The sequence below is a fragment of the Corvus hawaiiensis genome, chromosome 12, assembly GCF_020740725.1.
Source record: "Corvus hawaiiensis isolate bCorHaw1 chromosome 12, bCorHaw1.pri.cur, whole genome shotgun sequence".
NCBI lineage: Eukaryota > Metazoa > Chordata > Aves > Passeriformes > Corvidae > Corvus > Corvus hawaiiensis.
This window is the reverse complement of record NC_063224.1, coordinates 9,566,771-9,582,203: the sequence shown is the minus strand read 5'-3', so window position 1 is coordinate 9,582,203 and position 15,433 is coordinate 9,566,771. Positions and strand designations below refer to the sequence as shown.

Here is a 15,433-nt window from a genome sequence, read left to right as displayed (position 1 = left end):
GCCCTGGCTGTTACAGGTCTGAATGCTGAAGTCATTATGGACACGTTTGGCTGTTCTTACACTGAACATCAGTTGTTTCCTCATCAGTCAGGTCTGTTTTGGAAATAATGGTTGCAGAGAAGAAGGTATTTGTTAAATTAATATTGATAAAATCAATGAAGTGGTAGCTTTAAATGTGGTTGCTTCTCCTGAGAATGCTGCCGAAGGGTTCTTTCTTTACCTCTGAGTTCCCTGTAGTAGCTGCTGTTCCCTAAAGTCTTTAGTCTTGATGTGATATGAGTATGAGCTTTTGGAGCCTTGCATTAATCAGATTATAAAACTCCCTTGATATTTCCAGGACGACATTTGTAGGTTTACAGATTGATGCTGTTTCAACAATGTGCTAAGATTTGATTTAATGAAAGCTTTAGAATGACTATCACTCATTACTTCCATATCCATATCCTGACATGTGATTTGGTCCTTTACTAGTAGGTTACTGCATTGCTCATAAGGTTTTTTACTCAGAAAAAAAAAAAAAAGGGAAACTCCTGTGAAAGGCTAAGTCCCAAGCTATTATAACAGTAATTTGGCACTGAACTGGGAAGAACTTAGTAATGAAACATGTGGAAATATCTACAAACATGTTCTTTCCTCATCAAGACTGAAAAGTGAAAGGTTTTAAAACACAAAAGTTCTAATTTTTCTTAATCTTTTGTTCTAAAATAACTTGAAAAAACCCTCATGGCCAGCAGCTGATCTGGGTTCGGAATGCAAAGTTAGATGTCTTTATCAATAGCACAAAGCTGTCATGCTGTGTTTAAGCTGGGGAGAGACAGAGAAAGTACTTGTTCATTTCTGAAGCAGCTGAGCTGCTAATTCTTAAACACGTTCCAGATATTTTAAGAGTAATGCACCACTAAATTTTGAACTTAAATTCTGCGCTATCAGAGATCACTGAAGTTCAATGCACAGTTAACACCTGAGAACTGTGGTGAATTGGCTAGTAGTTTTACTGCTGATCTTCACCTAACAGTGTAGACTGAATAATATTTTCTTGAGAATGGATCCTTAAATGCAGTAAAGCTGGCAGCTTCAGACTTCCATTCCCATATTCAGCATCTGGTACAAAATAACATTGCTTCATATCAATGTATTCAAAACATATGCAAACTTGTTACTTCTTGCATCCCAAAGGCTGACATGATTTTTCTCATTTGGTATTGAATTCTACGTAGAATTAAAAAACCCAAAATACCGAGAGTTTGTAGACTGTATTCTATTGGATTTTTAAATTTATTTAAGGTGCAGTCTTGTGGGCTCATGTGACTTTAATGAGGTGATGGTGCTGATTAGGAAGTTCCCACTCTGCTTCTCACCCTTTAGTTCTGCTTGAAGATGTACAGACAACTGGAACTCTGGTAAATAAAAGGATGAAAAAATTTACATTTCAAAATGAACCAAAGTTAGATTGCTGATTCAGTTCAATGTATACCTCTATAGTATTTGTCTCAAAAAATGTGTAAGGATGATATGAAAGCAAAAATACATAAAATTATGCCCCTTCAGGGCAGAAAGGTACATGACAGAGTAACCTAAAACCTTTTAAGAATCCACTGCTGCTAAGAAGTTCAAGGTGATAGAGACAACAAGAAAAATATTTGGAGAGAAACAACAGTTTGGATATCCAACATCAAAAGGGAAGCAACTGTAACTCTTGAACCAGCTACATCTAGAAAACATCTGTTTGATGCAGTACAGCCTCAAAAGCTGTATCATTTACTAGGGAATCTGTGTATTGGAAGCTTTGCAATTTTTTAATGTTTTAAGCATCTACATGTGCATGGTGTGCTTCCTTGCTCTCTCATGCTGTTATTTTCTACTTGTTTTCAAAGAATGACAAAATCTTGAGACTTGGTTATTTTCCTGTCTCCATGTTTGTTCTAGTATGCCAAATATTTTTTCAAAAGATAATGTGATTCTGATACAACAGACTGTTGTCTTGCGCAACATTATTGTTAGTTAATTGCAGGAGGAGTAAATCTCCCTGAGACACTGTATGGGGAGTGGTCATGAGCAACAAATACTTTTTTCTTGACTGAATTTATCTTTCAACTTTCAGTAATGCCTCCCAATAATTGGTATATAGCCTGTGGTGAGTTAACAGAGTTCTCTCAGGTACCATATCTGTTCAGTATATACCAACTATTTGAACACAGAAATTTGGTTATATGGGGGATAAAAACATTTTCAGAAACACTGTTGAAAAATTCTCACCTGCTACATTTCTTTTTAAACCCTTTTTAGTATCTTCTAATCCTGACGTTTTCTTTCCTTTTCAGACTGAAGACTTGAATCCTTCTCCCTCAATAGCTATAAAAGTGAATGGCAAGGTGTAGTTGATAGCCAGTAGTAGCATTTAGGCAGTACGTCTTGGCCTGTGGTGAGTATCTGGAAGGATTGGGCTTATACTGCATTCCTGACAGTTCCCTCTTTTATTGTTGACATCACCATCCTCTCCTACCCAGTAAATACTATTGCTGTGGGAGGACCAGTCATCAGACCTCCTTATGGGGGAAAGAAGCCTCTTTGCTGTACACTGAATGCTTGTGGCGATGATTTATTTCTCACATTTCTGCCTTTCAGTAATAAGAAAGGGAAATACATTCTTCCTCTGATTGCTCCCAAAAAGGTGCTTCAGGAGAGGTTTATGTTATAATGCTAGCTCTCTCCTGAAGTGCACAGTACAGTGCCCATGAAACAGCAGATCAGCAGCTTGGAGGTTGTTCTCCTGAGGAGGAGGCCAGCAAGCAGTGCCATTTCTTCTCCCTCTTTTCCATTCTTAATGACTGACACTTCTGTAGTAAAAGGTAGATATGTGGTGCTGCAGGCTGAGCCCAAGTCCCTCCAGATACTTCCTAAAGACAGAGATTTCTTTCTTTTTTTCTTCAGTCCAAATATTTATCTTCTTTCTCAACTGTGGATATGTTTTTGTATGTCTTAGCTAAAATCCCCAAAAGGAATAATTTATCTTTCATGGTTCTGTGACTCTTCATGTTTGTGGAAATTTGCATTGATTGGTGGTGGAGTTTTACCTGATTTGCTCTAAAGTGGTAAGAGATGAAATTGAGCTTTCCCAGATGATGATACAAACCAATATTTGTCCATCACTTTAAAACCTAGTTTGCTTTCCTTATTGGTCAGAGTAAGGTAGTATAAAACTATTTTAATAGAAGCTTATTTTTATTATAAATGTTTTTGTTTTATAAACAATGCTATAAATGTTCACTTCTAAATGGTCATAATTTAATTTACTCTACCAGGTAATTACTGGCTTGAATCTGACTGGTCATCTTATTAGAATCTTAAGTCTATAAATCTGTGCAGGTAAAAGGGTAGGTATGCAAACATTGATTTGAGGTTCTTCCATGTTACTTCAATTGCTGTATGTTGTTCTTCTTCCCTGGAGTGACTTTGCTACTGTGTGTAAGGGTGTGTCCATGGATAAGCTGAATACAACTTTAGGTGTCTTTGTTGCCTGTTGCAGTAAGTCTTTATGCTTGGATAGAACAGCTAGCTTTTTAAAACTTTGGATGATCACATAGTGTTCATTTTAATTATAGTTTTAACACAATGCAATGCTTGCCAAAGGAAAACAAAACCAGCAAGCTGGAAGATAATAATGCAAAGAGTTAAAACTTAATGATTGGCAGATTGAATTTAGACTGTTCCCTCTAAACCACATTTGAATTTGCTTGCTGATATACTTAAGGTTAAAAAGTTAATATTAAGGGCATTATAGAGTAGCACTGGTAGTGTGGGGCTGGGGGTCATACAGTACCTTTCTTTTGCTCAGGTGTTGGAAAGAAGAAATTCCATTCTAATTGAAGATTTTAATGTACCAGCAAAACTTTGGAATTTTCATGTAACAGTTTTAGGCTAATAGGTATTCTTATTTGGTTATCATTTGTTAGGAAAGTGACATTATTGTCTGTATTCTACAGTGAAGACTTTGTGCTGTGGCCAGATGGCACAGTTCATGTAACCACAGTGTACTTGTTTTGATTGCAGCACATCTTCATTGCCACCTCTTGACTGGCCTTTACCAAGCCATTATGGGCAGTGTGAACTGAAAATAGAAATCCAGCCTAAAACTCATCACAGAGCTCACTATGAAACAGAAGGAAGCAGAGGAGCAGTAAAAGCATCTACTGGAGGACACCCTGTAGTAAAGGTAGGAAGTCTGGCTTTCTTGAATAGAAAGTAATTTTTTAACTACAGTTATTGGTATTTACAATGCTGTGAATTGTTACCTTTTGTGAAGCTTACAGCTTTTCTTGGGCAAGATTTTCTCCCTTAAATGTAATGATAAGTATTTTGAAAACACTGACCAATAAAACCAATTGTTGTTTAGCTCAGAATTAGATGTAAGGTCCTAGTAAATTAGACTTGGCTTTGGCATTATATTCTCTTTGAAGAGAAAAATGTGTGGATTCAGTCTTGTTGGAATAACTGTGTGCACGAGATGTGCTGTGCTTCTTTCTGACTTTGAGTGTTCAGGTGTGTACACAAATATCTTGCTCTGTGCTGGGGAGACTTGTGGATTGGTTAGGGATAGTCACTGATTCTCCTTTAATATCCGTGGTGTCAGCTGGCTCACACAGTTTGGAGGGGAACCCACCCTCATTCATTGAACATGGGGCAAATGGTGCTGAGAAACTGTGGGACTTCTTAAGAAGCCTTGGTTTATGTTTGCCACTTCCTTAGGTGAAAGCAGTATCTCTTTAATTACCTCAATATTGCTTAATGGTCTTTACTTTAGTCCCAGGTCAGGTTAAGACAAAATTTAACTGCTTGTTTATAAGTGAAATCAGACACCAGTTACAAAATCTTTATAAAACAAAGAGGGGTGGAAAAAAATCTGATTACATCAAGGTTACAGTGGGTTTTGTCTTTTCCTCCAAATCCAGGATATTTCATGTTCTTTTCCAATAAAATTATGGTCAGTGTTTCAGTCCTAAATCTTTTGCTACAGTCCATATATTAAAAACATATTTTATATATTTATCCTCTTCCAGTAGTTGGAAGTAACTCATTACTACTGGAGACCAGATGCAAAGTGCTATTAGGATTGGCATAATCAGTCCTCATTCTTTTTCTTACTCTTACTGTAGTATAAACATGTTATCACTTTTCCTCCTTATAGTTTATTTCTCCTCTTTGGCAAGTGAATTCTGTCACACTCTAATTACATCATTACATTTCATCTATATAGATGAAGATATACCAGCAGAATTTAAATGTCTTAAACTATCTGCTGTTCTTAATTAGTCGAAGCAACCTCTGCTTTCCAGGCGCTTCATCTGATGAATTTCTTCCATCAACCTGACTCCATATTCTTTGGGCTGTTTATCAAACTATTTCTTCTCTGATATCTTACCTTGAACTTTTTCATTACACCTTTTTTCCTCTTAAAGACTTTGTATCGTTCCTTTCTCTCCCTCTAAAAAGGGTTGGTTATCTGCATCCCATGCTCTTCCTTGAATGTCTTTCCTTGTTTTTCCATTTCCGTTCTTAAGCTGAGGTCTTCATCCAGCTTTCATGTTCCCTGCAAAGTTGCTCGGAGTTTTTTTCTCATAGTACTGTGGCCTAAGAGCTCCAGCTTTCTCCCTTTGTCAGATTTCTTAGCGCAGTAGAGGCAAGGGTCAAGTGCTTACTAGGGAAGTGTATGCTGCAAACTAGAGAAAATTGAGGATGCCTGGACTAGGCTGGAATTGGAAAGCTGGCAAGACACGTTCCTTCATATGGAGCATTGTGTTGCTTTAGTCAGTGGAGGACAAGGAGACACAGCTTTCACATGCCAAGGTGCTGACAGTGGAATTTAACACATCATTAATGAGGACAGAAACTTGAGAGATTTTAGCTGACAAAATAAATCTTTCCTGAACTTCTGTAAACTGCATTCAATATTCTTTAATTTTTTTCCTCTGGGTGCTTATGTTTTGCACTAATATTTGCATTAAGGGAATTTATGCTGATATTTGTAAGTTTTGACAAATATGTAGGCCTTCTTTTGCTTACAGAACTAGATGCTTCTAAGCTGCAGTCCTAGATGCAAGTTAGAAGAAACAGATCTTTTAGTGTGTGGCTTAGACCAATGATTTTAAAAGCTATTTATTTGCACTGAAATTGTGGAATACATTGCTATATGAGAACGCTGTCTTTAAAACGTGGATAGCATTTATGTCTCTGACAGTCTCATGCTTCAACACATGCATTGTACTACGCCTCTCTAAATTAAAATGAATGCAAATGCAAATCAATATTCTACTTTGCAATTTGGTCTCTTCCAGCTGGATTGGAAATTAATTGTTGTGTTTGATAGGAGATAGGAAGTTGTTATGAAACAAAGCATTGATTTGTATTTACTCTTTTACTCACTGCTGGGAAAAACAGCATGGGAAGGGCCAAGTTTGGAAAAGGTGCTACTGAATATCTGTAAGCAGACGAATATTACTTTACTTTCATACAAATTGTAACGTTTTCAAGTACTTCTGGAAGCCTATTACAGAAATCCATGTCACAATATGCATTACTACTTGTTTCTGACTTTTCTTTTGGTGCTCTTAGCTTTAGAGCAGACACTTCATGTGTGTGATCATTGCAGTAAAGAACTCAGCATTTTCCTGTGTAAAACAACTGTGTCTTAACCAGTGTCAGAGATGAGAAAGGAGGTGGGTAAATTGAATAGAATCTTTTCATTGGAACACACCTACAGCGATTGTCAAATCCAACTGCCACATCTTTGGGTGCCTGAAGGCCTCTGTGCTTTTGCTCCTTACACAATTCATTTTTGCTTTTGAATATTATTTTATAGAGAGCTGGAGTGCTAATTTCCAGACTGTGAAGCCTCTGTAGTTCTGCATGTGCACTTGATGTATTATTTAAAATAAAGATTTTTAAGATAGTACATGGCTTCACGCCATTAATGTATTAGTGCATGTCATTAATCTATTACTAATACTGTACCACACCTGTTGCTAGGACACTAAGCTTCTGACAAATTTGGCATCATCTGTTGTGAGTACATTTAATCAGCTTATTTCCAAATGGAGGAAATTAAATAAGTGGAGCATCATGCTTTGCTTTGTATATCTCTTAACTTTAAGAAAGCTAATTCTATAATGATGTTCCCTTGTTTTTTGCTTTTTTTAATGCAAAATGCTCTAAATAGCAGATGCTTTTTGTTTTAAGCTCTGTTTTCTTGGAAGTATGTTCCAGCTAATCCATGTCATCTGGTACAGTTTCTTTTACCTTGGTAGAGAATCTGCATGATAATGCTGACAGTTTTCACAGGGAAGGAATAAATAATACAGCAGAATGGTTTGCAAGGAGAAAGGTGGCATGTTGCGCTTTTGTCATCCAAATTATGTGAAAATTTTGTATTGCATTGCCAGGAGACAGTCTCTGAGCACTCCCTACCTTTACCATTCTAACTCATAGGTGAGAGTCTGCAATTCACTCATCTACAAAGCCTTTTAAACAAGTAGCTGTCACATTTTATCCAACTCTAAATGAACAGTCATCATTGCTTGAATTTCCACCCTTCCCATGGGCCCAACTGTACATAAAGTAACATTTGCACTTACAGTTTGATAGAACGAGCTTTTGCTTCTGTCTGGACTGGTTAAGGTTCTTCATGAGACTTCACTTGGATAATGCCTATGATCAAAAACAGAAAAGCCTTTTAGAGCAGGTGGGCACATGATAAGAATCGCTCAGGGATAGTTTGGGTGTTTTTTACTTTTGTGTCTTAGTTTTCCAATCTAAAATGAACTTTCCTTTTTTAAATAAGCAGACTTGTTTTATATACTGTTTTCCTACTACTCGTAATTTTCTGCGGTTTTTTGTGCTTAAGTATTTTAAATTTAATGAAATCTTTTGGTAGTAAATTATAAAGGTCATGTTGTGCACAAGAAGTAGTATTTCCTTTTATCTTTTGTCCTATTCCTGGGGAAGAAGGTGATCTCCATGCTGGTCATCTTGTACCCATACAGTGTGATGTACTCAGGGGCTGTGAGCTCACAGCTACTCCATAGCACCATTTAGTGTGCAAGGAGTGTCTGTCCCGGGGCCATTGACCCCTATGGGAGTCAGGTATAGATATGAACTGTGATGGCGTAATTTGTTCTACAACTGATGATGTATCTGCAACAGACACTGTATGGAACCCACTTACACCCCATGTATGCAAGATAGATTTGGAGTTGTGGTAGCTATTAAGAATTTGCCTGGACCAAAAGTGTCTTTTTCCTATAGAGGGTGGAATCATTCTGTTCCTCTGCCATAAGCAAAATTATTCCTGTAGCTGCTTCATAGTAACAGATGAGGGGAAGCATCATGTAATCCATATGGACAACTCAGCAGTTCTGCAGCTGAAAAAAGATGTAAGATTAAAAATCAAAGCAATACTGAATAAAAGCCAGTTTATTTAGACAGCTATGCACTGCTACTCACTGACAAGCAAAGAGTTGTCTTCTGTGTGAGGTTTAATGGAGACCTGTAAAAGAGGGACTCAGTGTCAGCTCTGTTTAAAGTGATTGCAGAGCTTGAAGTCATGATAAGTGCTGCAGTGGAAGAAAAAAGTAAACTAATTGAGCAAAAGTAAACTTACTTTGAACTGCTTTGAAAGTTCTGAGACAGGAATGTGTTCTCAAAAAGCCTGTCAAACTCTGCCTGAGTCCTGGTGGAAGAAACTGCAACCAACAAGAGAGGATCTATCCAAGCAATGTCAGATGATCTGATAAAAATAAATTAACAAAGGTTGTCTAAATGAGTATGTGTTTCCTGGCCTGTAATTCTGTGGCTGTCACCTTTTCCCAGCTGTTCTCTGTGGCCAATGCATGTAACTACTTGAATATCAGGTATTATATTGGAATTCTCCCTGTTCTCTATGCCCAATAAACAGCACACTTTTTATGTGTTTTGCAACCCTTCCCATTCTTCCTGCCTTTCACTCTCTAATTTTCATTTTTGTCTTGAATTTTTTCCTGGTTTGTCCATCACCAGAAGGCAGGCTGTATCCCAGCTCTAGTTGCCTACTGTTGATTGGTGGCAGCAACCTGTCAATAAATCTAAAAGGCAGAAGGTGAGTCTCAGCCTGTGTGAACTATGTAATGGGCTGTATTGGGAAAAACATTGACCTTTGGATGAGGTTCTAAACCTATGTATCTTTCAAGAACAGTTTGATGATTTAGGCATCTTCTGCTTCAGAATCCCAAAAATAGATAGCAAAAGTGATGCATCTACTCACTCTAGAAAATGCAGTAATTGGTATGAAAACCAGTAAAAGGTCATCTGTTTTTTTTATCATAAGTTTTTTTTTTCTACAGGTTATTTGGGAATAATGTCTTCCTATCCCAGCAATGCTTGTCCAAAAACTGTCCATAACATAATTAGCATTTGGAGTTGGTATTTCAGGAATAGCACTTTTTTTTTTTTTCAAGAGTGTGGTAGAGCCAAGTGCAGATGGATGGTTTGATGGCTGGTTACATGGGACTTGCAATTCTGCACTGTGTTAGCCTTAACACTATTTTAGCTATTAAATTATATCCTTTTTGCATAGTGTAAAATGGGGCAGGACTAAAACACCTCAAAAATGCCTGACGCCAGTATTTAAAACACTTTCAATCCTGTCTGCAAGCAGTGACTGTGTAAAAGTGTGAGATTTCAGAAACAGGAATCCAACTTTTTGAACCTTGAAGAATGTTCTGTACATGTGTAAACACATGGTACCATGACCAGTAATGAATTGATATTTGCCATTACTTGTTTGCTTTAGTCCTTTGCAGGATCTGTTTGTTTTTGTGATGACCTTTAAAATGTTTTTAATTGGGCTTGTGCCCCTACCTAATAGTTTATTGAAGTTTGTTCCTTTTATCTGCCACTATTTTTTTCCACAATTGCAAAGGTCTGTACTATTTTAAAGTCTTCAAGTCAGTCTACTCAATAAGTTTATTTAACAAAAGACAAAGGAAGATACTTTTTCAATATGTATGCTTTTCCTTCTCAGTTGATGGAAGGTGCATCAAATAATCAAGCGACAGAAAATAGTACTGCACTTCAGGAAGGGGTTGAAACAGGTATTTTGGTTTAACATATTTAACTTTTTGTAACGTTATAAACTCTGCGGAGTCAGAATGAAATTATAAAAAAAATTCCAATGTGCTGTGAAGACTTTCTGAGCCAGTGATTGGGATATTGCATAACAGATCTGAATGGAGTTTTCTTCCATCAGTTTCTGCAGTCTCTTTCAAGCAGTCCATTGGAAATTACAGGTCAGCACTCTCTTCACCTCTGCAGGGCTGCAAGGGATGACTGTGGTCAGTCTGACTTTCAATAGCTTCCCTGAGCTCTGGTTTCTTTGTTTCATGCCCATGGTTTGCTTCAAGTTTTTCAAAATGCAACTGTTGATAAATTCACAATAAATTGTACCCCTGGTGTTAGTCATTGTGTCTTTTGTTTCGAATTACGTTCATCTTCATGCCCTTGGATCCTTGTCATCCCAAGTCATGGTTGATAGATGTGCTGTTCAGCTTGGCAAATAGCCCTGCAGCTTTTAAACCCAGCAATTCTCACAGTTCTTTAGGAAAGTCACTGCACACCACTCATAAGGGAAATTCTTGTGGAGAAATGTCTGTAGAAAAAAAAAGTTCAGTTGTTCAAAGCCATGCACTGGTGCCTCTCTGATATCACTGTCCAAAAGATTCTAGGTTTGTGGGTCACATTTCTCCTTTCTCAAGGGATAAAACATTTAGAAGGATCATTAAGATGGTTCAGTTTTTTCTTTAAGTTTTTAAAAGAATTGTATTTTACTTTTGAAGTGGACTGAAATTTAAGTGGTGAAGGTTCTTTTCCTTTAGGATCGTTTAGGTTTCATGGTGAACTATACCATATTTTGCTCAGCCTTCCAAAGTAAAAGGAAAAAGTACCTGATTCAAGAGAACAGCTTGCTCTTTTCACCCTCTAGAATGGGGCCTGTGTTCTTCTCTTTTGCCCTCCTTACCTTGTCACTTTGGAGGATGTTCTAAGGAATACAGAAGTCACTGAAATGCATCCAGCTGCTGTGCGTCTATCAAGGAGGAAATAAATAGTTGCAACATGCTTTTCATATCAAAGTGTTGAAAAGCATTGGAAATCTCCATCTGAAGTAAATGCTTAGTAAATGCTTTTGGTTCTTTACACAGCTGAGTTTCCTTCCATGTTCACGTTTGAACTGAGAATTTTTATCTAGATACTGGTGCATTTGGTGAAGATAGATTAACTTCAGGGAGTTGACTATGCCAAACTTGCCTTGTATTTCAAGACTATACCCTATTTTTAGGGAGGCCTAATTGTATGTAAAAGCTTTCTTTCTAATCAGCCTACTTCACCAATCCAGTAATGCCATAAGCAGTGAATTAATTGTGCAAAGGCAAAGGAGCACTGAAGTGTTGATCAAATCTTTGTCTTCAATTAGCAAGCAAAAAAAGGCACATAAAAGATAAAACATGAGTATTAAGCCCCAATGAATCTTTGATGAAGCATGGCAATTTCCTAATAAATGATTGGAAGTTTTGCAGGAAAAATGCTTTAAAAATACAATCAATTAGGTTTTAACACCATCTGAATGTTGTTGGTATCAATGCTGACATTATTTCTGGGTTCAGTGACACTATTAGGTATTTGGGGTTTTGGATACTTTCGTTCCAAAAACCAGACTCTTTCCAAGTATACTAGTGTTGTCTGTAAGTACCTGGTTACTGTGAAGTGTATATTTTCTATTGGATATTTTTCCCAAGTCTTGTTGCATGTCTTAAGAAATGACACTTTTACACTTGAATAGGGATTGATAAGACTTGGCCTGCAACGATAAATGGAAAACATGGACAGAATCTTCTTCATTTAAAAAGAAATGGGTTGAGGAGGTAAAAATTTTAATTATTAGAGGCTAAAAGAGTCTTCTCACAAGCTTTTCAATTTGCAAGGTTTTCTTTAGATCAGAGCATGGAACCAATGATATGTGAGACATCTATGGCCCAAATATAATCTGCATGTAATCTGGAAAAATGCTAACTTGTTTTTTCCAGGTTAATGCCTCTTAATTAAAGTGACCTCTTTGTTTTCCTCAGTAAGGAAAGGTTCTCACCACTGCCACAAAATTCCAAGTTTAAATAGTGCTGTCTTTGGTGATCCAATTAATCCACGGAGTCTCTAGCATGACACGTTTTTAAAGGATTTTCCATGTGTGCATTAAGAACATAGGAGTGTTTGTCACATAAAATACAACTCCTTGATGATACAAAACTTTTCTCATTAACTGCCTGCTTTTGTAGTTGCTTGGTAAAAGCTCTGAACTCACAGTGCCATGCAGGGGTTTCCTGTGTGCAGTGTAGTAATACGGCTGGAAATGCTTTGGCGTGAAGCCCTTGTGGCTTATCCTGTAGTGACCTTCAGTCTTTAGCCTTCCAGCTTTAGTTTAACTTACGCAGGCACTGACCTTTGCTATGGAAACGATATAGAAACACAAAAACAACTTGGCTGAGTTTCCTCGGCAGAGCAGTGGGTGGTGTATCAGGATTCTGTTACAGGGGAGGGTTTCTAGAGGTCAGTAGTGACACAGTGCAGTAACTTACTGCTTGTCTGCAGCACACTGCTGCTCCTGGGAAAGTGGTGTATCTTTTTTTAAAGTAAAATTAGCAATTTTTTGTTTATAGTGAGCAGCTCCAGGATTGCACATTAATGGAATAAGTGCTGAAGGGTGTACCTGAAAGCCTACCTAGGGCTAAATCAGTAGTTCAGGTTACTGTTCCTCCTCCTCCATGACTGAATCTTGGGCACATTGATACTGTAGTGCCTTACTGTAATACTTCTTCGTGGTGCTGATTCTCAGCACTTGCCAGTAGGTTGTAAAATGCTGTTTATTTAAATACCTATGGTCTATATAAAGACACTGTGTTCTTATTTGTGTATATTCTTTACTAAGGTGAACTAAAGGTTCAGATACAATGGCTTCATTATGTATTTGAACAAAATATAGTATTTTTTCTTTCAAGTTAATTAAGTGCTTATTTTAGTTGAAAAAACAATTAGCAGGTTGGGTTTTTTTACTGACTTAAGTATTTGGGCTGTTCAACCTACAGAACTATGCCTAAAGCAGACAAGGTGGTAAGAAAGTGTCATCCTGCTGTCAATGAAATTAGGAACAATCAAATTTTTTTTTGAATGAGAACAAAACTGTATTTAAAAGAAATGTATTTTAAATGCCTAAATAAGTCATTTTTCCTGATTTGAAGTCGATTTGGGATAGTAAGGCTCCTGCATTAGTTTCAAGGTAGGTATTGCATCAATAATGGCAAGTCAGAATCCAAACACTGTCTTTCCTTTGGAGGAGAGATGACAGCATTCCTTGGAGATGGAAGGCGATGCAGGTTCTGTGATAATTCAGTCTCTGGTGGGGACCAAGTATGGTGGGCAGAAAGTTTTGCTTTGCTTACTCTGTTTTGTGTAGGGAGTGACAGCCAAGACTTGCTCTCACCAGGACTAGCCACAGAATGGACTTCGGAATATTTTGATGCTCTTCGGCAGAGTGCTGACTGTACCTGCAGATATGGTGGGGGTGCTTGAGGTGGATTAACAGTAACCCAGCATTGTCCCCTGTTCTCGAGGATGGTGTCACATGGGCTGTCTCTACTTCGGTGGTGCTGTGCACAGTGTGTTGGTTTCACTGGGGCCTTTGAGTGATTTTGTAACAGAGGCTTCAGGGAATGTGCAGCCGTCCTCTCCACAAGATACGGGATCATTTTCTACTGAAACTTTGACTCACTGGCCCCCACAGAATCTTATCTTTAATTACAGACACCGTAAATTTTGGACTGTACTTCTGCAGAATCCGTTTGCATGCCTGGAGTTGTCAGCTCGCTTATTACACAAGATTTAAGGGGGAAATGTTAATTCTAAAGCACAGATTCTTATAATAAAAGTTGGGTTTTTTCCTATCCACCATCTCTCCAGCTGCCTGAGTTTCACTAGCACATCAGGCTGTCTCGTTAGCATGCACAGTCTATTGAGCTTGCTGGCTTTAGCTGTGGACTGGGCACGGGGACACTGCAGCCTGTCCATTGCTTGCTTAAGGCTGGGATGTTTCCTTTTAATGAGGCCCCATTAGTGCAGTCAGGCCCTGAATTACACTCTGTGCTGGGGGACATGGGGTTATTCTCTTTCCTACTCCCTGGCTTACTTAATTGCCACGGGTATTGCACACATTGGTTATATTCATACCTTTACATTGTGAGGGGATTTTCTCTTTTTATTTTAACCTTGAGTAAAAGCAATAAATTGTCTGCAATACCAAATACATATTTTTTAAGTCTCTGCTACCTTGCCAGTGTATATGGCCATAGAGTTTCCTGGGCAATACCAGTGTGACTGCTGCATGAGGGATGTTTTACTTCCTGAAGTTGAGCTCTTACTCTGTGTAGGCCTTTGTAGAAGATGGTCTTCATGGACTGTAGACAGACCAGCTTAGTTTTACAAGTATCTCCCCACCCCTCCTTATCTCTGATATCACCAGTATCTCTAGAACTGCTGTGTACATGTCCATTGTTCGGGATGGGGAAGATTAGCCTTAATTGGAAATTAGCTTTGTCACAGTGACCGCATTTGGAAGGCAGTCAAATTTTTGAATAGGTCTGGCTTGTAATTTTTATAATTCCCAGTATTAGAGTGAACACATTTAACTAACGTCACATTTAGGCTGGATTCCATTGTGTTAAGATTTAATTTTAACTCTGAGGAAAATGGATGGTGGAGTCACAGTGTTGAAAACTTGTGACAAGATGGCTGCTGTAATGCTAAACTAATACATGTCCTAATTTTCTTTAAACTCCTAAAATAATTCAGACTAATAAAAAATATTCAAATATTCATTTGGTGTTTAACGAAAAGAAACTTTTGGAAACTGAATTCCTGCATAAAGTATAAAAGGAACTTATGCATGTGTATATACTTAATTGATGTAACAGTCCCTATGCTCCACTGTCATCACAACATTCAGAGGAAAGTTCCTTGTGGTCCAGTTGTGTTCCTGTAGTTTATAGCTGACTTCTGACAGATGAAGGGAGAGAAACCTGTCAGTACACTGATTGTCACAGGAGGTTCTTTACTGTAACATTTCTGAATACTTGTTTATCACATTCATTTACATGGGAAGCAACTTTGACAATCTAGACTGTCTCCACTCAGAGGCTGAAGGGATATTTTGGGTTGGTCTGGGTGTTTTGTAGCTGGACTTAGCTTTTTCTGTACTGAGAACTCCAGCGAGAACAAAAAGATGTTACATATTTGACAAAACAAAGACTTTCCAGACTTCTGTCAGAACCTAAATTTCTATTCCTGATTGAGAAAGTTCTAATGA

The 15,433-nt window shown here is 37.8% G+C and overlaps 1 protein-coding gene across 2 annotated transcripts in view; it reads left to right on the top strand.

The window, feature by feature from the left end:
- The window catches only part of NFATC3 (nuclear factor of activated T cells 3), a 66,091-nt gene that overhangs the window by 21,674 nt on the left and 28,984 nt on the right, over window positions 1–15,433 (top strand). For both annotated transcript variants that reach the window (XM_048317007.1, XM_048317006.1), the window contains exon 3: window positions 4,051–4,213. In XM_048317007.1, the coding sequence (XP_048172964.1) occupies window positions 4,051–4,213 (163 nt within the window). The remainder of the gene's footprint in view (window positions 1–4,050; window positions 4,214–15,433) is intronic.